Source organism: Astatotilapia calliptera, chromosome 22, assembly GCF_964374335.1.
Source record: "Astatotilapia calliptera chromosome 22, fAstCal68.1, whole genome shotgun sequence".
Classification (NCBI taxonomy): Eukaryota; Metazoa; Chordata; class Actinopteri; order Cichliformes; family Cichlidae; genus Astatotilapia; species Astatotilapia calliptera.
In genome coordinates, this window is record NC_137442.1 from 6,266,081 (window position 1) to 6,289,764 (window position 23,684).

The 23,684-nt window shown below is 41.2% G+C and overlaps 2 protein-coding genes across 3 annotated transcripts; both read right to left on the reverse strand.

Moving 5' to 3' along the window:
* Positions 1-7,246: 7,246 nt before the first annotated feature.
* Positions 7,247-13,530, reverse strand: zbtb22b (zinc finger and BTB domain containing 22b). The gene is made up of 5 exons (XM_026156402.2): positions 13,358-13,530; positions 11,124-11,336; positions 9,680-10,429; positions 9,243-9,521; positions 7,247-8,904 (listed from the first exon to the last, which is right to left on the reverse strand). Exons 2-5 carry the CDS (start codon positions 11,334-11,336, stop codon positions 7,819-7,821), a joined length of 2,328 nt encoding a protein of 775 aa, XP_026012187.2. The 5' UTR covers positions 13,358-13,530; the 3' UTR covers positions 7,247-7,818.
* Positions 13,531-14,159: 629 nt separating this feature from the next.
* Positions 14,160-22,782, reverse strand: kifc1 (kinesin family member C1). 2 transcript variants are annotated; one of them, XM_026156413.2, is made up of 17 exons: positions 22,655-22,782; positions 21,437-21,521; positions 21,133-21,226; positions 20,816-20,869; positions 20,553-20,636; positions 20,065-20,257; positions 19,786-19,951; positions 19,502-19,669; positions 19,212-19,325; positions 18,962-19,048; positions 18,662-18,859; positions 18,102-18,266; positions 17,846-17,984; positions 17,585-17,724; positions 17,420-17,493; positions 17,225-17,300; positions 14,160-14,807 (listed from the first exon to the last, which is right to left on the reverse strand). In XM_026156413.2, the coding sequence occupies exons 2-17, from the start codon at positions 21,506-21,508 to the stop codon at positions 14,763-14,765; spliced, it is 1,869 nt and encodes a 622-aa protein (XP_026012198.2). In that variant the 5' UTR covers positions 21,509-21,521; positions 22,655-22,782; the 3' UTR covers positions 14,160-14,762. The 2 variants fall into 2 exon arrangements, with proteins under 2 accessions (XP_026012198.2, XP_026012197.2); XM_026156412.2 differs by lacking the exon at positions 22,655-22,782 and adding an exon at positions 22,582-22,618.
* Between the last annotated feature and the right edge of the window lie 902 nt (positions 22,783-23,684).

Genomic DNA, 23,684 nt, shown 5'->3' on the forward strand with positions numbered 1-23,684 from the left:
ATTGTTCTGTTATATTTCTAAAAACCACAGGTGTAGACAGATCGTTTTTAAGCATCCAGTACACAACAATGATAGTAAAACCACAGCGTTGCTTCATCGTCCTCCACTTCTCATTTATTTTCTGAACTAAAAATCACCACCTGCAAATTCAGCTTCTTGATCAAACTTAAATGGTATGAATATTCAAAATATGCAGCATCAGTAAAATCATACAAGAAACATAAAAAGCACCTTCAGTGGGTGTTCCTCTTTTTATTTATTAATTCATTCACTAATATTATTGTGCTGAAAGTATATTTTAATTCACTAGTAAAGTGTTTTAGCTCATTATGAAGATGCTGTAGTTGATTATTTCTATTTTCTTTGTCTATTTCACAAAATTTAATGTGAAATGAGATTTTACTCTATGATGGTTTTTGATGGTCAAATTAAAAGAATCAATATTTGTTCGAGTCACTGTGGAGACTCTGAGGATCATATACATTAATTCACTAACATTAACATTAAACACTAAAGTGTTAAACATTAAAGTATTGTATACACTTTACAACTGTGTTATTGTCATGATGGGCTGTGTGGCAGGCAGGCAGGAGTGGTGGACCCAAAATGCAGGACTCTTGGAGACGGGATTCAACCTCAAAACGCAGCTTTTACTGCTGGAAAAAACCTTCGATACCTCAAACTCACCAAAACAAAACTCAGAACATCGATACTACAGACTGAATTGGAACTGGAACAGAAACTAAACAGGGACAGGAGACAAAACACACAGCAGAGGGTACGACACAACAGAGAACAAAGGAAAACACGGGGCTTATATACACAGGGGAGTGATCAGAGAATGGGAAACAGGAGGGAGACACAGCTGGGTGAAATTAGGTCTAACGAGACAGGGGGGAAGTAAAACTGAACACACTGACATCAGACATGAACCTTCAAAGTAAAACAGGAAACAATCTGCAACGACACAGACTTGACAGAGAGCGACAGACTTGACAGAAAATATAACCCGTAACAAAAAATCAAACCAGCACAACTCAAGGATCAGAACATAAATCCTAATCTAGAAAAACACCAAAGCATAAGAAACAGAAAACGCTCGGTCAAAATGACTCAGAACCGTGACAGTCATGAGGGGAATTTAAGATATGCAGCAAAGAAACCTTGCATCACATTATTTTCATAACTGATTAATATTGTGTTTTCTTTTGTTTTACCTCATTGAATTTCTTTAAATATATAACTAGGTGACAAATGAGAGGACAAGGATAAACCCCTGACTCCTTCAGTGAGGCGATAGGATGGCTCTGCTTTATTGTTGAAACAGGCTCGGCTTGTGTTACAGGTGCCAGGTTGCAGCACTGATGGAGTCATGAAAACAGAAAATAATTAGACATGTTGTGGTGTGCTGTTGTTGAATACTGCATCATTATAAAGGAGGAGTGTTGAGCGTGTGCCTCTGACTGCTACTGTCAGTCCAAAGCTTTAGTGAAATAAAGAGTCTGGATTACTTTGGATTCTTCAGATGATTAAACTGCTCGCTGATAAATTTCTGCGTTCTGAGCAGCTCACAGCACCTACATGCCTGTGTATGAATAAAACACTGTAATTGGTTACAGTTTATTCTGCCACAGGGTTGTTTGTATCTGCTGAAAAGCCTCTTGGTTTGTAGCTGAGCCACCCAGGGAAGAGGAAGTGCAACCTGTGGTTTAAGCCTGAGGTCGTCCATTTAGCAAATGTCTTATCAGCACGCAGCAGAGAGTTCACAAGAAACATAGAGGAAGAAAAAACACTGTGGAAATTCCACTTTGTACACTTCCTCTTTGTGTATGACACAATTTTTATATTATCCGCCTGTAGTGGAATAATCGCAATAATCATCATTGCTACATGTAAGTACACATGACACAGCATGAAAACAGATCAGATGTAGAGTCACTGTGGTAACGACACAAGAAAAAAAAGAAACCTGAAACCCTGAAATACAGCTGCCTTTAAGAGCAGACATTTCAACACTTGCTCCTTGTTCTTAGACATTTTTAGGTTTCATATCTTGAAACATCAAAATCTGTCCTTGAATATCGACAGATATTGAAATTTGTATAAACAACCACAATCTATTTTCCCTCTTCCTTTTGTTGCAATAAAACAAACCCAAAAAGCAATAATAACAATAATAATAATACCAATATCTCCTGCTCATGTGTAAACTAAGGCACGACTTCTCTTATAATCTCCAATAAACATAATAAAGTTGGTGGCTTTAAAGAAACCAAAGGAAGGATGGCTTAAATGTATGAGAGGAGATTTCCAGAGAAAAATACAAAATAAAAACAGACTGATGAAGATGTTGTGACCAAGATGTTTTGAGAGCCACAAAAATGTCGTTAAATGAACAATAAAAAAAAAGACACACTTTTTTTTCTATTCCATACAGTCCAGCCGAGATAACCACGGTCACTCTTAGAAAGACGCCGATCAGACGCCACACAGACAGGGCCGAGCCAGCTTCCTGTGAGGAGACACTGCACCAGTGTAACGCACACTGTACAGACCATAATGACAAAATTAATATAATTATTAGATGACTCACTCGTGTTTGAAATCAATTAATGCAGCTTTAAATGTTCCATAACAGCAGAAAAGAAAACGACTTAGAAAGGTTGGTGGTGATGCAGCACGTCTGTTTACATGCAGCCTGATGAAAGTCATCAAAGAGGAGTAAAATGATCCGGTCGTCAAACAAAGGTTGTTTTCACCAAATAATTTATTAATCCATCATTTCGTTACATGTTGGAGGACAATACTGATGTACTGTAGTTTAATACATTATTAGTACCACTCAGGATTTACACGTCATTTTCTGTTATCACTGTTCAACAATCAGCTGGTCAGTCAGAGGACACCAAGGAAGTTTCATGTATGAAAATAACAAAAATACTAAAGTCGGGTTTTCAGCAGCAACTCTGAGATTCTTCCATCGTTTCTTTTCTCTCAGTAAAAATATTTTGAGCTCCTTTTTTTCCTGTGATGGAGACTGATGGTTTTTAGTTTCAGTACAGTTTAACGGTGAAAGCTGCAGGAAACAGAATAATAACATCTACACTCATCATTTCAACCCAGGCAGTAAAGGCATCGAGATCTGCTCAGACCCGTCACGCACCGGAGGGTCGAAGCTGATAAATACTGTGAACCATCTTTGGTCTGGAACCTGTTTTGTTTTCAGAGGAAACAAATCTGCATTTAAAGATGTTCAGGTGACAAAAGAAGCTCAAATTATCACAGCGGTCTGAGCAGCTTTCAGGAACAAACACGTCCATGCAGAAAACATGTTCTTCAGGTTTTATCTTCTTCTTTGTCACATTATGAATTATTTTCAAAGCAGCTTTACCTTTTGTTAAAACACATCTCTTATTTAACACATACTTTATCAGATACACACCCATATTTGACCTTCCTGTATCAGTTTACACCACATGGAAACATTAACTCTGACGTCCTGAACATAATCCAACATCAACGACTCCCGAAGTAAAAATTACCGTCAGTACAAACAGGTTTAAACAGGTTTAGTTTCTGTGAACATAAAACTGGATGAATAAATAAACAAATGAACTACTTGTTTTGGTCACATGACCATCGTGTGTAAAGTGTTCAAATGCATTAATCTCCACATTTAAGCATGAAATCATTATATTTAGACGTCTCTCACACAGTCGCTGAGTTTTCTCTGCAGCCGTTCAGCAGTTGACAAAAACAAACAGGATCAAACCCAAACAACCAAATCTGAGTCATACAGGAAACTCTGGAGGTCAAAGGTCACTGTACAAAAGCCAACAGTCTGCACCGAGTCTGAGCTCCAAACCTGCGTATAAAACATCTAAGCTGAGCCTTCACAGAAGGTAAAACATTCACTCTGAATCTCTTTGAGCTGGAAAACATCTCTAAAGGCTAAATATTCATGAGGTCACCAATAACTGCTCTGTGCTGCACGTCTGATTTTCATAAACACACACAACTATCACACCGCTGCAGATGTGTGTAACAGTAACACCTGTATGACCAGAGGGCGGCACAGCTCTTTGAAAGGAAAGTCACTCAGAAAAGAATGACTTATTGATAAACATAATAACACACCTCCCGTCGTGGAAAACGTTTCTCTTTAATTGCACTCATTTTGTATTTATCACTGTAATTTTCTCTTTTATCTTCACTCTAGCACAGACCTGAAAACCTTTCAAAATAAACTAAACGATCAACAGAATGTGAATAAAAAGCTTCAAAACATCTGGGCCTAAAACATCTGCATACTCATCCTGCAGACTGGGCTGTTCTTCAGTGCAATACCGATTCGTACCACAAGATGGCGCACTGACTCAACATTAACTTTATTTGGGGAGGTAAGCCATAAAGATTACGTTCTTTTTATAATAGTGGTCAGAAAAAGGTAAAATCTTCGAGGGTAAATGGGATTCAGGCTGAAGAACTGCTCACCTGTGGTTTAATACACCTGTCTGTGTTCTCAGCAGTAATAATTAATCAAATAATTATTTTTTTAATAATTGCATCAAACCAGTTAGTAACATTTAAAAACCACACTGAGGAAAATATCCGAAAATTAAAATGAAAGCACGACTCACTGCAGACCTCTACATTATGTTTTAAATACTATTAGGTTCTTCTACATATAGAGACCCACCAAAGATGTAAAGTAAGTATATATAGATCAGCTTCCTCCCTATGAGCTCAATAACAACTAATATTATTATGTTTTTATGGTAGCCCGTTAACTTTAAAGTTAACGGGCTACCATAAAAACAGCAAGTACAGCAGTACAGCAATGATGTCATTGTTCCCTCATCAATGTGCAACATTTTTAGAATGAAGCTCCAAAATCTAATCGTCTACTCCCAAAAACAAAAATTATTAAATTATGTTTTATAATTGTGCATCTCAGAACATTTGAATATCACGACTATCAAATTTTCATATATTCCATGTTCATATTCATTACACATAAAGTGAAATATTGGAAGCGTGTTTTCAAACTGTGATGATTATTATTAAAGTTCAGGCTGCTTTGCTGGCGCTCTTCAGCTCGTGTGTTTCTCATCTTTCTCTTGATGATTCTCCATTAACGCTAAAGTCAGGTGAGCTCGAGGACCAATCAGAGAACAACGTGGTCAACAAATCATTCGGGGCTGCTCGAAAAGAAAACTGACATCGCCATGAAGCTCTTCATCAGATGGAAGCTGACGCTGTGTAGATGACAGATGACATCATTCCTGGTAATATGCTTCCATATAGGCATGAAACATTACATGTAATGAATACAGAATATGTGAAGATTTTCCCCATTTGAATTATGAAAAAATAAACTTTTTAATAATATTCTAATTTTTTGAGATGCACTGGTATAACGCAGTCTACTAAAACCTTCATTTACAAACTTTCCTCAAAGAACCTTTAAAGAAATTTTAAATTTAATTTAAATTTAAAAAAGGCAGAAAAAGTGTGATGATAATAATAAAAATATAATTAAAGACAGAAATCTCTCTTCATAACAAACAGAATAAGGATATTTGACTCTCAGTGTGCAGAACAGCTGCTGAAGATGAGGTTCAGTCTTTACCCGCCTCCATAACTTTATCTAAATGTGCTGTGAGACACTCAGAGGAGGTACACTGTGTAGCTTAGATAAGACCTCAGTGAACTAAACATTACTGAACAGATGGCTGCAGGGTAGGAGGGTAGAGAAACTCTCACAGACTTTGTCCTCTGAAAAATCAGATCAAACAACATCTGCATCTAAACGTCGCTCCTGGCCTGATGAGTAGATGACGTATATTTCTATATATTTACAGCAATAAGAATATTTTATACTCCTCAAAGCCCCAAAACTCTGCAAACAACAAAGTAATAAAGTGAAAGCAGCAGCAAAACAGTAAGTTAGTCGCCTCCAGCTATAAAAGCTCCAGAGGGGAAGTGATCAGTTACAGGTAGTGTTTGTGTAGAGCTGAAATAAATTTAGCTTCGACTTTTGAACTTCTACACGCGAACATGTTTGAAAGTCACTTCAGTCAGGCTCGAGCTGTACACGTCAATAAATGAGCAGCCTAACGAAATATTCCTCCCTTCATGCATGACTGAGATCAACGGGCTTCCCTTTGTGACGGCGCGACTGAAGCTTCAGCTAAAATAAAGAACCACGTGTAAATCCAACACAGGCTTAAAGTCCAGTTTGCATTTTGTTGCTACAGACTTAAACTTTAATGGTGTAACTGTGGTTTGTGCTGGATGTTTCAAAGCTTTTATTTTGTAGTGTATTTGCTGATGTTTGCTGAGCTTCAGTTTGAGACCAGCAGGTGTTTTACACTCTGAGCCCAGTGATCTGCAAACTATGCAAGAGCACAGTTTATTATTTATTATCATTTATACCAAACGGAAAAGCCCGGGCATGAAATGCAGGTTATTTCAGAGATGGAATAAACATGTCAAGGCCATCCACCCATTTTTTGCTGCCTACCTGGGTCTAAGCTGAGTTCAGTCACCTCCTCAAGCTCATCTGGTTCTGCCCCGAGGCCTCCTCCCAGCTGTTTGAAGCCTGGTACAAAGTTATCTTGCCCTCTATTAATATTTCCCCCTTCATATCAATTGTACTCCATATAACTCCCTTCATTAGATTTTACAGTCCCAAAGTTCGATGTGTCTCCCTAAACTGACGGTACTGACTGTAGCTTACAGGCCTCACATCATCTGAGTGAACTGTTTGTGAAGCATTTTTAATGGAAGCATCAGAGAATTAAATAATTTATCGTATCTTCAATTATTAGTCTGTTATGAGTCTAACTAGCAGAAATCTGTGCCTATTTATATATACGGTTTCCTGGTGTATGGTGTGTTCCATAGTCAGTAGTTGGAGTAGCTAGAACATGTCATGGTGGCTGTGTCCATCTTCTACATACAGTCTATATGCTACACGTGGCTCTTTGTTTTCTCGGAGCTGAATCCTCAGGCTGGGTTTCAAACTGGTGCCAGCAGCATCATCTGAAACAACATGGCAGTGCTGAGTTTGGTCTGTTTTGTGGGTCTGAGGCAGGAAAGACTGCAGGGCTGCTGCTGCTGTGAGGAAAGTTTGAAAAAACACAAATCTGCATTTTTCTTGGTTCAAACAAACGTTTAGCGTCTGATTAAGTCAGCTGAGAGTTTCATGAACCCCGGAGCTTTAAAAAAACACATATTTTTTTCAGGTTCAATTTGTTTTTGCAGATTTATGTTTTTTACTCCAATCGTAGCAAATATATCACAAAACAATATTGCAGAAAGTCACAGCAATTCAGAACAGCCATTTTTCTACTCTACTGAGACTATAATGTCCCCACAGAAGGTAACGGTTAGAGAAGCGCTGTCTTTTAGTTTTTGGTTTCCTCCGGACGCACGCGCATATTCTTCACTCAGAATAAACTAATCGTCTCAGGCGTTTTAAACAAATACTCAGAGACAGAAGGTCCGCTTCTACCAGGCCACGATTCAGAGTATTGTGAACTGCGGACAACAACAAGTTTCACACGTTTGTCTCAGAAACACCACAGCAGATGAGTGGAAGTCAAAGTCTCGTTTCCCTGGAGGTCCTTCAGGTTGTGCGCGTCCAACGGGAGCCTCGCCTGTTTTTTACTCGACCTCTGTTTGAAACCTGTCGGCAGTTAAAAGAGTTTCAGAGTTTCTCACTGAGCTTCTTCTTCTTTTCAGAGCAGCAGCAGGAACCAGCAGCTGTTTGCTTGGAAAGAGGCGCCCGTTGGATTCGACACACATTTTGGTTTAAGTCACGCTACTTTCATTGGCACTGACCTCGCACACGTCTTCCTCACACGCACCCCGACCCAACCCCAGACCGCCAAACATCACAGATCCCTGACCCTGGCTCTGGGAGATCGCCCCGAGGAGCGCCCCTGCAGCAGCGGCCATGTTGTTGCTCAGAGCGGCACTGCTGCTGTTACTCATGCTGCTGTTACCGCCGCCACTTCCTGCGGCTGAGAGGCCGCCGTGCTGCGGGGACAACACTGACGTTCCTCCCCTCGCGCCACCTCCCAGGACGCCTCCCTGCCCACCCTCACCTGCAGACAGGAGGAGGTGAGGGGAGGAAATCAGATCTGGACCATCCTCGCCTCCTCCTCCACCTCTCCTCCCTCCGTCGCTGCCGCTTCCACCTTCGCCGCTCTCTCCCAGCCCGCTGCGCCTCTCGCAGTGCGAGCGGTGCCTCATGAAGCTGTCGCGCCACATGAACTTCTTGCCGCAGCCGAGGCAGTCGTACGGCTTCAGGCCCGTGTGCGTCTTCATGTGCTCGGTGAGGTGATGCTTCATCTTGAACTTCTTGGCGCAGACGGGGCAGTGGAAGGGCCGCAGGTCCAGGTGCATGTTAATGTGGCGGTCCCTCATGCTCTTGTGGGTGAACGTCTTCCCGCAGTGACACATGAACACTTTCCCTGAACCCCCAGAGCCGCCGCCACTGTTGCCGCCTCCGCCTCCGATTCCTCCGCTCTCTGCGCCATCCACCCCCAAACCACCCTGCACCGACAGGTGGACCGCACCGTGCTCCATACTGGGACCTTTGAAGGACGACCCTCCGATCATACCGCCTGCCATCCCCAGAGGCGGCGCGCTAGCATCCAGCGGGAGTCCGGAGGCCTGGCTGTACAGCAGGATCTGGTTTCCCTGCATGTCCAGTGGGAAGAGCTGAGCCCGGGCCGAGGCTGCAGACTGAACCTGACCCAGCAGCGCCGAAACCGCCCGGTTAGCGTTCTGGTTCTGACCTGCAGCGCCGTCGTGAAGGTGTTGCGCTAAAGTTTGGTCCATGAGACTTCCTTCAAACTTGAGGTAGTCCTCTGAAGACTGGCAGTAGTCGACCTACACACAGGGAAACGTATTAGAGGTTAAGATTATATAAAAATATCTGTCAATCAAGTTTATTTGTAGAGCAGATGCACAAATCAAGAAAGTTTTCAGTTAAAAATTAGGTTTTTTACACATTCTGGTTGCTGTAACTTATTTCAACTAAAGATAGAAATTTCTAAGTTAGAAATTCTTTGTGTGACGTTTTAGCGCCCTCTACTGGTCATATGCAAAACCACCACAGCACCAGCTTACAACAGGTCTGCGTCATTATTTCTACAAAGCAAACCGCCCCTCAGCTACTGTCAGGATAATTAAAGCTGTAATCTGATTACACTACAGTTCCAGCTCACCTGTGACTCCATATCGTTCTCCGCTCTGCCCCCGAGCTCGCCTGAAAGGCTCCTGACGTTTGAGATGTTGAAGTTGCTCCTTTCCCGCTCTCGTGCCAGCTCCATCTCCCTCTCATCCTCATCCTCCTCGTCTTCTCCTCCTTCCTCCCCGGAGACCACGATCAGGTCGTCATCCTCTCTCCGTTCGGTTTTCACCACCACCCACTGCTTGCGAGGCATGATGCTGGGCTGGCTGTAGGTGGGACGCTTCTGCAGCGGCAACGCAGAGTCCTCTCCGTCCTTTTATTGAGATATTTCACATTATGTACAGAAAACACAGGATACAAACAAACAAACTGTAAACACTAACTCGATTATTAAAGTTCAACTTTTCTTTCAAAATAAAAGCTCTTCATACAAATTAAAGGTCGACTATCTTCAGGTTGCTCAGACCTCACCTGATAGGATGAAACCCCAAAGCTGTCGCTGACCCCGACCTCCTGCTCTGACACTGAGCTCATCTTCTTCCTCCTCCCGCTGCCTCCTCCTCCTGTGCTTCCTCGTTTCCTTTGATGGTACAGCACCTCCTCCTCTTCCTCCTCGGCTTCCTCTTCCTCCTCAATAAGGAAGGCTTCTTCGCCTCCTGATGGAGTGCAGTAGCTGGGGGTGTTGTTAGCCCCGCCTCCATCTCCAGAAGCTCCCGTTGCAGCCGCGCCACCTCCCCCAAAGCTGCTCCCATCCCTGGGGCTGAAGTAGTTGGTGCTGCTGGGTGATTGGCTCTCGCTCACCGACGGGCGGCTGGGAGGCTGGGAGGCTCGCGGGGGCTCGTTAGACTCAACAACCTGGACTTGACCAACACTTCCAGCACCAGCAGCTCCATTACCACCACCTGCTCCACCGTCACCATTGCTGCTGCTACAGCCAGAGTTGGCTGATCCTCCAGCTCCACTTATTCCATCCTGCACAGCCCCACCTCCTCCACCTCCGCCGCTCCCTCCTGCCGCCGCGGCTCGGCCCTCCTTCAGTAGCTCCGTGCATTTGTCCACAATGTGCCACATCTGCAGGACGCTGCCCACTGTGAGGTAGTTGACGATGTCATCGCGGAGCATCTGGAGCTGACCCGTGTAGGCGCAGCTCAGCACGCTCTCAAACGCCAGCGGGTCCATCACTGCCGGGATGGAGACCGTGGACATGTTCTTCAGTAGTACCTGGAGGCGGATGGAGATCACAACATCACAGTAATGAAGCTTTTTCATTTTGTAACGATCCCTCCTGCCTCCTCCTCCTCTCCCTCATCACACTGCAACATTACCCACATGGTCAGAGTCCAGCTCCAAGTGATTTTCTGGTGTACACAGACAGTAAATCTGTCTGCCAGCCCCTCAGACAGGTAACAGGGGTCTGATGAAACCTCCCACCAGTTTCACTAAGCAGATATTTGGCAGATGACTGAGGCTCTCTCGAAAACCAATTATTACAGCATAAAAAAGCACAAGTAACGTGTTTGTGTGAGGCTGCTGTCACACAGTAGGTCTTTATTATCTTCTAACTCTGAGCTCCCTTAAAATTAACCTGCGTGACTGTTCACATCTATTCTGTCTCGCCTCGTTTATTCTGTTTTTCTGAGGTAGAAATAAGAAGCGGCAGATGGCTTCAAACCCAGATTCACATTTTATGTCTCACAGATCTTGTGTTAGCAGAAACTGGGAGAAAATGCAAACAAGCTGCTGATTACACAACCGACTGAAAATATCTGTAAGACCAACTAATCCTGTCACCTGTCTGTCTTTCTATAGGCAATCTAATGTTCTAAAGTTTTGCTCAGGCACAAACTGCGACAGCTATTCTTGTCTGACGCTAATAAAGATCCAAGGCTGAGTGAGAGTCAGTGTGTTCATCCACCTGGTCGTGGAAATAAGGCGAGGACGCAGCCAGGACGCAGCGGTGGGCCTTGAACACTTGTCCCTGGACATGGATGGAGAGGTCGCAGAGGCTGCCGTCCTCTCTCTGCCGGTTCAGGCTGTCCAGCACCGAGGTCTGAGCGCCGGGGAAGCAAACCTGAACCACTGAGCCGCTGCCGCTGCTGCTTCCCACCTCCATGGGCACAGACTGCATCTGTGAGGAAGAAAAACCTTCATGACTCCCACAGCCGGAGGTTAAACTCTGACTTTAGATTCATGGCAGTCCTTCCTGGTTTGTTACTGCTGACTGGCAGGTTGTGGCTTTAAATCTGAGGCTTTAAATTACACGAACAGTGAATCTATTCAAGTATGGAGGAAGCTCTTTGAATGGGTCACATGACTGCACCTCTCAGGTAATTAGGTATCAAATAAAATATCATGTTAAGAAAAACGGCTGTTTTATTTATGAAAACAACCGTGACCGCAGTTTGCAGTTTATTGGGTTACTGTGTTGTTGGAATTAGAGCGGGACAACAGCCCTGCAACAAATCTCCACCTCGCTCACGGCAGAGGGTTCAGATCTTTCTATAAAACGTTTGCAGCTGTGCTGAAACAATCAACAGTTATTTTCCATTTAAACAAATCTTTTTTTTTTTTTAAATTTAGTTTCTTTCATTTTAATAAATATATAAAGAGAAGAGATTGAAACTTCAAATAATTACAAAACAATTACAGAAAAGCTGAAAATCCTCAGAGTGGAAACATAATTTTAGCTGTCTCTTTAAAATTACACAAAATTAATGATTAAATAATCGTTACTGATGTAATTTCTGTCAATCAGCTAATCAGCTAATCGCCGAATCTCTGATTAAATTTATGATAATTTTAGAGGTGAAGGGCTTTAAACTCAACTATGCTGGATTTCAAACAAAGTGCATCACAGAGGAATGTGACTGTAGGCAATATAAATGTAAACTTGAAGATATTTATCAGTAATTAAGGTAAACTAAGTAACATGTGATAAAACTTGTAACCTTTATAAAAGTTTTGGTAAACATATTTATGGAAAATTTAAGGAATGACTGCAGACTCACTGATGGTGCTTATACAGCTCAGAGTAACGCTGGTGCAGTCTTACATCATCACCTACACCTTTCAGTCTTTTCTGATGTAATGATATGTAGGGAGGTTATTTAAATAATTACTATAAATTTAACGGTGACGCACTTTCTTTGAACATCAGAAGTAATATTTTCCTTTAATCTGACCTTTTCATTCCAAAATTAATTACATTTAAATAAATTAAATGGAAAAAAATAATGTTACCTGAAAACTCAAAGCTATATGTTTCAGTTAAAATAGTTTAAGTTTATATATATAATCATGTTGAACTCATTGATGATGACAGAGGCAGAGAAACTGACTTCATTAGAGATGTTAATGCTCTGAAAGGATTTGAATTTTACCTCAGAAACACTGGAAATCTGTCCCGTCATTAAGGAAGCAGATAGCCTCAGTTAGAGGACAGTGACAGCCTGATTTTATCCGCCTGTCTGTGAGCCTGACATCACTGACAGGCTGCACATCACACACAAACTAAACTTTATTAATCCCAAAAGTTACAGCAGCCAAAAACCATCAACACAACCTCTGACAGAAGAACTGCAACCAGAACAGCTCAGTAACATAAACACGATTAAAACCAAAACCAGAACAAGTTAAAAACACAAAAAAAATCAAAAAGTGAAATAAAAATAAATACTAGAGTTCAATAACAAACCTAAACGCCCAGTTATAATCAGCTGCTCAGTTTATGCAGCACATCAAATATTTACTGTAGTTATGACAGCTGACATCATCGGTGTCATTCTGAACTTCACATTAAACTGGAGCAGCACATCTGTGCAGAGCCTCCTTCATTAAACTCATTAATTAATCATCAGAAACCCGCACAGTCCACGCCGGACATAACCGGCAGACTTTATGGGGAGAAAAAAAATCAACAGCTGGACTGCACACTTTAACTTTACCGCTACAAAAGCGAAGCTGCTGGTTGGAAATGCAGCTGTGCTCGCGGTGCAGATGTTTTTTCCCCGGTGGCGGTGTTCTCCGTTCAGACGGACAAACGGCGGCATCTGGAAAACCGTCAGAGCTCCGGTCTCCAATCACAGCCGCACAGATGTGACGTTAGCCTGCTAGCTAGCCCCGTCGGGCCGCCGCCGACGTTAAACTCACCGTTTTCAGTTGACACCTGAGCCCGTTACAGTCCGGCCTCTGACCGAGCGGAGGGCGGCGGGTCCTGCCGGTTCATCCAGGCCCTGAAGTTTGGGGAGCATTTTTGAGAAAAAGCTCCTCGCAGCTGATCTCCGCAGCAGCAGACAGCCACACGTCGCCTTTAAGAGCGACCCAGACAGACGAGCCAGACTTTGGCCGACACAAAATAAACTAAAAAAAAAAGCCTGAAAACACTCAAACATGCTGCTCATACATCACTCCTGCTGAAAACTACCGTGTTACAAACAAACAACTATATCTGACTGCAGGCTGGGTTTAAACTTTAACTATTTAAATACAACACAGAAGAAACTTTAAAAACATTAAGGTTCATTTGAAAGAAAATAAGAATATGAAGTTCAAATTTACATTTTGTACTGGACACCGAGGAAACCTTAGCCCTTACATATACTTCTGTCGTGCCTTCACAGTATGGACCAGGACACGAATTAGATCATGATTTAAAATTGATAATTTAACATTTAAAATGTATAAATAGCTCACCTATCTAATAAATGGATGATTAATCATATATAACTTCATATAATCATTACAAACGTTATACATCATTAAAAAAAATCCTCATAGTTAACATTTACAAATATTAATACTGAAGATTACAAAGATCAACATTAAGACCAGTCTGCATTCAAAGCAGTGATAGAAAATAGTGTGGGGCATTTCCCCACACTCACTGAAATGGCATCCAAGATGCCTTCATAACTTTAAGAAAAGGAAAGAAAAAAGGCGATAAAATGCAACAGCCTTTAAATTTGGTTTTATTTGTAAAGTAGATGTCATAGCATACATGTTAAATAAACATTTAATTAATACATACTAATGATATGGCATCCAAGGAAATGGGTAAAAGAAAACTAAAAATCAGTAAGTGATGTAGACTTGTAAAATAGCCATTATACAGTATATACAAACATAATCTAACATTGGTGAAAACACTCAATGTTACTGTCATTCACTTCCAACAGCAGGTAAACACAAGAGTTACATTAGAAACTGACTAATGTCTGAGTTTACCGCTCACTTCATGCTAAAACAGCTGAGAGAAAAAAAAAAAAAAAAAAAAAAAAACACAAACAAAAAAAAACAAAAAAAAACAGCCCACTTAAAACTCTTAAATGTGTTAAATCTGGAGTGAAAAAAAATTTTTTTTTCCTTTTTATTGAAATGCACAGCAACTCCTTTTGTGGTGAAGCTAGCATTACTACACACAAGTACAGATATATGGAAGGTTTGAAGCATATTAGATTCAGACAAGTTGTTTGAAGTACTAATTAGAAGAAATGACATTTTGAACCTGAGATGAACCTAAAAAGTAGAAAACTCAGGATTTTTAAAAAAATAATTTCTACTTTTTGTTTGCAGTCGCTGTCCCTATGACGCAGTCGTTCACCTGCGGGGGAGAAAACAAAACAAAATTGTCAAAAATGTTAAAGTTACAGTGAAACTTCAAATCCTTGTACACTTCAGTGGTATTTATACTGTAAACCTAATCCCTATGCTGTAAACTGGCACGTAACTCTAGGAATCACTCATTTCATCCACTTTTGCCACCATTTTCTACATTAATTAGAAGAAAAAAAAATGAAATAAATGAATCGATTAGCTCAAAGAAATTCCACTGCAGACGAGTGTTTGTGGTTAAACTGCAAAGCAAGCCACGCACATGGTGCAGGCCACTTCTGTGGGCTCTATCAGGGATTTATGTGACTAGTCGACTAATTGTCACTAGTCTGTATCAGACTTACCAGTCGTTCAATCTAATTGTTAAAATTTTAATTGATGCCCAATGCTGGTACATTGTGTTCTAAATGTTAGGCAGCGACCTGCCACCAGATGGCGCACTGTTGTTGAGAAACACCATAAATCTATTAATCTACCCTGATCTTCTTGTTAACACTGAGATCGCAGATACACGCAGAGGAAATTAGTTTTCTCAAAGGTGGAAAACCTCTCCTTTAGGAGAGCAGTTAAGTCAATGGGAGAGGGGCTCAGAGTAGAGTCACTACTCCTTCACATCAAAAGGTGACAGCCACCTGGGCAAGGTGTTCCAGCTGGGCACGTCCTACCAGGAGGAGGCCCCAGCATCCTTGGTCATGCTAGCCAGTTTACATCTATCAGCTGTGGTCAGGAGTGGTCCTTCCTGCTGCCCCCACAACCTGACTAGAAAGCGGCTGTATAATGTATTACTTTGTTACTAAATTTCTGCTTCTATTGAAAAGGTTGTCATTAATTTTCAGCAGCCTGAATCATTCGCGCCACACTCAGTCGTACTTTTAGATTCTCAAATGATTGTCATATTTTAATAGAACATCTTTTGTAGTAACGCATTTTCATTTGTATTTAACAGAATGTGATAAATGGATAAGATACATCTGCGTCTAGTTTGACAGTTTCTATTAATCAGTTCTGAAAATTAACTCAATATCTGAATGTTCCTTAGTTTTACTTTAGTTGGTTAGTCTAATTATTTCCCCCTCGATTAGTCGACTAGTAAATAAGACGCCAGGAACATCCCTACTCTTCAGACAAAACGTGAATATGAATTACACATAGGGCTGCTCGATTATGGCAAAAATGATAATCACGATTATTTTCACTGAAATTGAGATCACGATTATTTGACGATATTTATTTAACCCTTTAAGACCTACTATAGAACCAAGTCCACCAGAGCTTATATTATTATTTTTTTACATGCTGTAGTGCCATTTGTGGGAGCATTTCAAGTTGCTATACATCAATACAACTGTTATAGCCCATATTTTAATAATATGTATGCATTAAGTCCATAGTAATTACATAAATTGCAAAAAAGTGCAATAAACTACAAAAAAAATTGAAAATCGCTTTTGTTTTGTTTACATATATTTCTACTTGGAGAAATTTAAGAGGCTTATCCCTCAAAACTTTAAATACAATAAAGTTGCAAAAAATAGTTTACAACAACAGGAAATTTATTTTGAGTGTCTTCATAGTTTTATTTTGGAGATACAGCAATTTTTATATACTGCAGGAAAAACAAAAAACAATCCTATGATGCAGATTTGCAAAGAAAACAGCATGTGCATCATTTCACTGTGGGAAGTGTTACGAACAGCTGATAGGAACGGCAAAGCGTGTTTCTGGAATATTATGTTTTTGTTCCTGCAAGCGCTTTTTATGCAATTTTTGCAAAGCTATATGTGGAACGAAACCGTGACCGAGGACAAGCTGATGGCATCAGATGTAAGTACAACTCCTCCGGTTTCATATGCAAAACAAATTATTGCGCTAGCTTACACGGTTCAGGTTCTACAGGGATTTAAAAATAGTTACGCAAAACGGAGCGTGCTGCTCTGACCGGCTTTAAAGGGTTAACAATGACTTTAAAAAAAATAATATAAAATAGTGTGCAACACCACTGAAGTTTTTTTTTTTTTTTTAAACTCTCTTTTCAACCAACAGCAGTCACTCTCCAAATAACTTCTGCTTAGCTTTCCGAGCTTCCCTCGGGTCCTCTTAATCAGCGGTCTCCAACCTTTTTTGCGCCACGGACCGGTTTATGCCCGACAATATTTTCACGGAACGGCCTTTAAGGTGTCGCGGATAAATTAGGGAGGGGCTAATAATCGGCTCAGTCATTTTTAATGATCGTTGAAAGCCCAGATCGTAATCGTGATTAAAATTCGATTAATTGAGCAGCCCTAATTACACACCAAGGTATTAAAATGGATATGGAGTATGGCTTTGGTTTACCATAAACAGCTAATGTAAGGACATCATTAATGTACTCTGTCCAATGAACACTGGAAACAAGACTGCACTGACCTTGCTGGCAAACCTCAATGAGTTTAGAGTTTCCCCAAAGCTGTCGGGCTCCGGGGCGATGTTAACAAACATCAAGCTGCAGATAAAGACATCCAAAATTAGCGCCAAAGAATAAACAGTCACAATTTATTGGGGATAAATTCCTTCAGTTTTATGTATCGTCATTATAAAGATTTGTGATGTCAACAAACTCACGTTTTGCTGTTCCCCCCCAAACATCCCTGCAGGAGGTAGGTGAGCTTCGAGTTCCTGTAGGGAACGTAACTCTCCTGAAACACAAAGGCCAAAAAAATCATTAATACTGTAAACGTAAAGAAAGCAGGTGTGACATCTAAGACTACAGAAACTGCAGCTGCAGACCTTGTTGGCCAGAGCGGCGATAACGATGCCCAGGTTGGACAGCGAGCCGTTGATGGCGGTCATCTCTTTGAAACGGTCACCCTGAGACTGGCTCTTCACCATTCGCTCACTGCCAGCCAAGTCCACCAGGCACAGAGTGGCTACATCAGAGCAGATTTTGCACTGGTTACAGTAACAATAACTAACCAGACTCAATATTATAGATCCAAAAAGAAGAAACCACATTCCTGATGCTGGTACTTCCAGTGGGATTATACTCACATTTGCACTTGACATCCCTGCCGGCATTAACTCCCTCAATATCCAGCTGGAAGACTGAGTGGGAGCGAGACGAGCGGTCATTCTGGGCTGTCTGGGCAGTGGAGCGATTCTGATTGGCCAAAGCAATGAGACCGAGAACCTGAGAGGACGAGGGGACGTTTTAAAACACATAGAGCACTGATAAAAGTTTGGTAACAATTTGTCAGCCGATTTGAAATTAATTTTGTTCTGAGCTACAGATGTCTGTCTGCTGTACCTGATCCTCATTGGAGACCCGCTCATAAGTGAGATTAGTGATTGTCACTTCGTTGCTGGTTGTCTTGCGGATCTCATGCTCCGGTCTCTTGCTGGACTTGCCGGTGTACAGAAGGTCCCTCAGGGTCTCATTGTAAATTTCAACAAAGCTTGCTGTGAACGTGAACTGAAATAAAAACTAAAATGAGCACATTCCCTCATAAAAGCACCGCGAGGGCACACAGCAGACTGCAGTGTGAAAGCCCTCTGACGCTGAGGAGCAGAAGCAATTTAACACTAATGTGAGACTTTTGTGGCTAAAAGAAGAAAAGCACAACATTAACAGTGCGGCAGATTAATCATAAAAGCTCCACTCATCTGTATGCTCAAAATCATCTTTGGTGCTTAAGGAAATATGGCCGACTGTGGTAGAAAAGCAGTCTGGTCTTAGATGAACAACCTATAACACTAACTACTCAAGTCTTTCAGATAGTCTGCAGTTTAAAAGCTGCTGCTCTACCACCGTGTAAAGCTGCTACCACTGACCTTCTCTTCAGACATTCAAACACAAACCAAACCAACCTCCCAGCCTTGTTCTCCCAGTTTTCCTGCAGCTTTAAAGATCTGTTGCACAGCTCTGGGAATGACACCTCTGGTCTCGTCAACCTCGTCCCCCTCCATGGTGTACGTCTTCCCGCTGCCGGTCTGACCGTAGGCAAAGCAGCAGACATTGTAGCCGTCCAGTGCTGACTGCACCAGCAGTGAGATCTCCTCAAAGACCTGAAGATAAAGACAAATTTATACATTTCCTCCACGCACAGGCGGGGACCACAAAATGAAAAACAGTTTATTCTTTGATATACTATAAAATGTGATATTCACCTCCTGCTGGGAGGCCCGAGGACCAAACACACGGTCGAAGCTGAAGTTGTAATTCTTCTGAGTGTCAGCAGTTTTGCCCGTGTGAGACTGAAAAGCACAAAAACTCAGTTCAGTTGGTTGTTTGTGCTTCCTCTTTGGGTTAGGGTTCATCTACGCTGACACTGAATTACACGTGTTAACTCACACAGAACTCAAATTCTCTGCAGCCAACAGTTTCTTTAAACATGCGTTAAGCGGTCCTCATTCTTACCTCCTCGGTTTTAGCCAGCGTTATCGCTTTATTGTCGCTTGTGGCGAGTTGTACATGTTTGGGAAGGCCTCCACCTACCAGAGGACGCACTCTGCAGAACACTCTGATATTACCCTGCAAGAGATACAAGAGTGAGACTGAAACTTAATATTTTATTGGTTGCAGCAAAATCCGAAGGATGATTGGACAAATGTGACCAGCACACACCAAAAACAACCAAAGAACAGAGAAAACATTCACATTTTGTGCACATGAAGAGGCACTTTTATTGGTAACAGAGGCAAACTTGCCTTGAGCTCTTGTATGGTGTTGTGGAGCCGTCTGCGCTCCATCTCTCCAGCGTAAAGTTCATCCTTCTGCTGGGCCACAGTTTCTTTCAGAGACCGAACCTCCTCCTCGAAGTCTCTGAGGTTTACCTGCACACGGGCCAGAGTCGACTCCTGCACAGAGAGCTTCATCTGGAGCAGAAAGAACAAATGATATTAAGGTTTGGCAGGTCAGCCCATCTGTACGTTTATCTAGTGATAATAAACAAGCACGGCCATTCTCAGCTGCTGTTCAGTCAATCTTTTACCTTCAGAGTCTGCAGCTCCGTCTCTTGGCTGTCTCGGAGAGTCTCCATCACTCTGTATTTCCCCTCCACGTTGGTGAGCTCCTTCTGAAGAAAGTTCTTGTCACTCAAGACTTTCTCCAGCTCATCCTGGACTCCAGCCAACACCTGCAGCTTCATCTCATACTCCCTAAAAATCCCAGAAGATAAAAGCAAAGTCAAGTTGTCAATGGTTAACACGACAATTTCAGGAGTAAAATTCCTAACTGAACGTTTATTTTCCAAATGAAATAGTCCTCATACCCATTCTGGCTCCTCTGTATCTGAAGCTCCTTCTCCACTTCCACAATTTTTCTGTGGCTCTGGGACACAGAGTCTTGGAGAACCTCATTTTGCTGATTCAGAGTCTTAACTTTTATTTGGTAGGTACGGACCTTATCCTCCATGTCGCTGACCTTGCCCTTCAGATCCCAAGGGTTTCGTTTTTGTGTTCCACCTGTACACAAATGCAACATTTTCAATTTGTTTTTTTCCGGTCTGTTAAGAAAAACTATTCTACAGAAGCAACCTTTAAACTTCAACTTCCATTTAGGTGCTTCATGCTTATGGTCGTGTTTGCACAAACTCACTCAGAATCGTGGCTTATTTCAATGTACTGGGTCACTTTTTTCACACTTTGAAACATTTTCAAAAGCATTTAAAATTTATGGAGGGTTATTAACAAATCAAAGCCCCAAAATATAAACGTTTAGTTGTCAGAAGAAAAGAAATGAGCAGAATTCATTTCTCACCTGTTTTTGTGCCGGTGGATGCAACGGGTTGTTTCATGTTGCCTCCCTTTGATGTAGTTGAAGCTACAGACTGCTTAATGACACCTAAACAGTAAATAGATGCATTAAATGATCACATGTTCATCTGGGACCAAACTACGTACAAGATATGACATTGTCCATGAACAAATTTAATTAAACTTTAAAACTGCTTAATCACTGCTCCAGATGAAGGTTTGTGACCACAGTGTCTAAAGTCCTGCCACATATTTAGCATTTCTTACCTCTAGACGGAGCCGCAGCTACAGTGGCAGCTCCTACAGCTCTAAGAGGCCTAGCTGTGTTGGAGAGAGTGAAACAAAGAAGGACATTTTTATCAAAATGATAAGAGGACAGAAGCACAATATACAATGTGAAAACGTGTTTTACTCAATGATTTTTTTAAATAAAGTTAATGCAGTTTTAGTTTTTGACTGGTTTAGTTTGGGGACAGCCTTTTAATGAAGTGCTTTACTGAGATAAAGTAGTTCTCCGACATAAACCAATGTAGTTTGGAGTAAAACAAAAAGATTTCAACACTCAGGATTGAGACGTTACTTACAGATAGGTGCTCGGGTTGCTGCGAGAGCAGGTCGCTTGGTACCAATGACCGTAGCCGCTGGTTTAACCGGATCTGCATCCTTACGGAGTCTCTTCTGCAAAACAAAAGACACCATTAGCATACAGTGAGAACAAACCTGAGTCTTGCGCAGGTTTTCAGCTGTGGTTTACTAGCCTTCTAAGATACCTGCATGTGCATGTGAGGATGACTCACCTCCAGCAAAAATTAAACTCACAAATACTTAACAGTAATCTAAAAGTCAGACAGTAGCAGTAAAAAGGTAAACAGAAGGGTTTACACAAACCTGTGCAGGTGCCAAGTCCTGGGCATTCTCCGCGAGTACCCTCTTACTTGACATTACTGGCAGGCGGGACATGCTCTGTTGTGGGCTAAGAGGTGAATTATTGTTAAAACAGATACAAAGAAAAAAAAAAAAAAACTTGTTTCATCATCATGAACAGCCACAGATTGAGTATATAAACCATTATTCTTAAATTGGGCCTTTAGTGGTTGACTACAGCTGTATGCAAGGCAGATCTGTATATAGTAATGGCAGAAATCTGCCTTTTCACACATTTTTTAAACCCTGTCATGATATTTAAGTTGCACTTTTGTTTTTTCCTAATAATAAAACCAAAAGAAATGTTTTCCTCACTTCAAAGCTGTACTGCCACTCAATAAATCATTTTGCGTTTAAAACCCACTCGACATTTTAACACTCTGTCCTCTGTAGTAGTAATCCTTCGTCAAAGGAGCTTGCAAAGAAAAGCGTCTGGACTTCTTTAAGTTCTTCTTCGTGTTACCCGAGTTGCAGTTGTATTTACCATTAAGCACACCAAGAACAACAACAGTCACTTGCATATCATGTGCCACATTTATTTTGACCAGACAGTAACAACGTGGTAAAGCCAGGTTTTATTAAGTAGCTGTTAAAATAACGTTGGCGTCTCCGATGAGACTTGGGTGTACTAGTAACCAATACAATGGAGACAAACTAGGGTGTTGCACGGTGATCCACACCTGCTTGGACATAACACTCATATAAAAGTGCCTGCTAATAATGAAAATCAATCACACGAAAACGTAATATTTACGTTTACAGTGAAAATCACACGATTTAGCGTTAACTCAACTCAGATAAACTTTTAATAGACCCCTATAACAGAGGTCCGACTTTAGTAACTTACCGAGTATGATGTGAGCCTAAACAAAGCCACTGTGTCCACAGTTTTTAGCATTTACATTAAAAAAAACTTAACTTGCGTAATTATCGAGTTAAACCAAGATAGAAAATCTTACTGGGACACGCTAATTTTTAAATCAGCTTCGATTAAATTACATAAAGACATCACCGACACTAAACCCGTTCGTATGATCGCTAACGTTGACGGCAGATACCCTTAGTACGAAAAGGAACTTCTACATTAAATTACAAAACTTTGCTCTTACGGTTTAAGTCGAGTTCCGCAACACAAACTGCAGATTAAAACACACACTTCACTGTAATATATGAAACAATTACCTTATAAACAATTTCCGTGTCCGCGGGATCTCCGTCCTCGACCGTTTAAATTTGAATTGAACTACCTTGGTGAGCGTCTTGCCGTGATTGGCCGAGATAGCCCGAACCCCGCCCCGTACGTGTGTATGCGTGTTTTGTCTTTCGGAGTTTTCTGCTTGGGCGGGATATACCCTGTTTGAATACTTGTCTCCAGTGCTAAAGGCCAAATTCTAACTGACTTATGATCAAACGAAACAATTAAAAAAAAAAGTCGTATAATTTTAGTATATACGAATCGCTTTCTTTTTCAAGTAGGATTAATTAAATATATATATAATTGTTATAATCAATTTTTTTTAGCTACATTGTTTAAAATAAACATCGTACGGTGGCCCGGAGGTGCAAAAGGCAACTGTTTGGGGGAAAAACGCGCATTGACTTATATTCTTATCATTTCTATTCCAAAGCTTAAAACACAGCTTAAAACGCCTGAAAGAAGTAGTGTAAAACATTAAATTACATGCTTTGATATGGTTTGCTATGTTTACAGAAATATAATCTGTTCTTTTTAATTGTTTTGATAAATAATTGTTATGACAGAAACCTTTGGACTGCTTCTGGTAAGACACACGTACACTCTATAAAAATCCATGTGCAGTTTGTATATGCTTTCCTAGCGAAAGCATTGTTTTTCTATAAATGGAGCTAAAAGAAACACATCACGTTGTAGGTCTTGGTGTAGACAGTCTTCTAAGCATGTGAATCCTTTTCATACCATTGCTAAGCCTTTGCAGCATAGTCCACTGCAATTTCCAAACCACGTGGGGATGGTAGAATCACAGATTCCCTGAACCTGAATCAAAAATTCACCTTCATTAGTTTTGAGAAAAATACCCCCTGATCTTTACCCTGGGTATCTAGGATACACTGACCACGTGGAGCTACATGCTGTAGCAAAAGAGCAGCCAAAACTTTCATTATAAATGTTCATTAATAATATGTACTGTTGATTTTAATAAAATACCAATAAAAAATGTAGTGCTTTCATCAT

Excerpts from the sequence above, each read along its gene's own strand:
- kifc1 (XM_026156413.2), bottom strand. The coding sequence starts at position 21,508 with ATGTCCCGCCTGCCAGTAATGTCAAGTAAGAGGGTACTCGCGGAGAAT. Across the intron at positions 18,860-18,961 it reads CTCGGGCCTCCCAGCAGGAG|GTCTTTGAGGAGATCTCACT; the intron begins GTGAATATCACA and ends CTTTATCTTCAG. Across the intron at positions 17,725-17,845 it reads CAGGGATGTCAAGTGCAAAT|CCACTCTGTGCCTGGTGGAC; the intron begins GTGAGTATAATC and ends GCTCTGATGTAG.
- zbtb22b (XM_026156402.2), bottom strand. The coding sequence starts at position 11,336 with ATGCAGTCTGTGCCCATGGAGGTGGGAAGCAGCAGCGGCAGCGGCTCA. Across the intron at positions 10,430-11,123 it reads CGCCTTATTTCCACGACCAG|GTACTACTGAAGAACATGTC; the intron begins GTGGATGAACAC and ends ATCCGCCTCCAG. Across the intron at positions 8,905-9,242 it reads AGAACGATATGGAGTCACAG|GTCGACTACTGCCAGTCTTC; the intron begins GTGAGCTGGAAC and ends CCCTGTGTGTAG.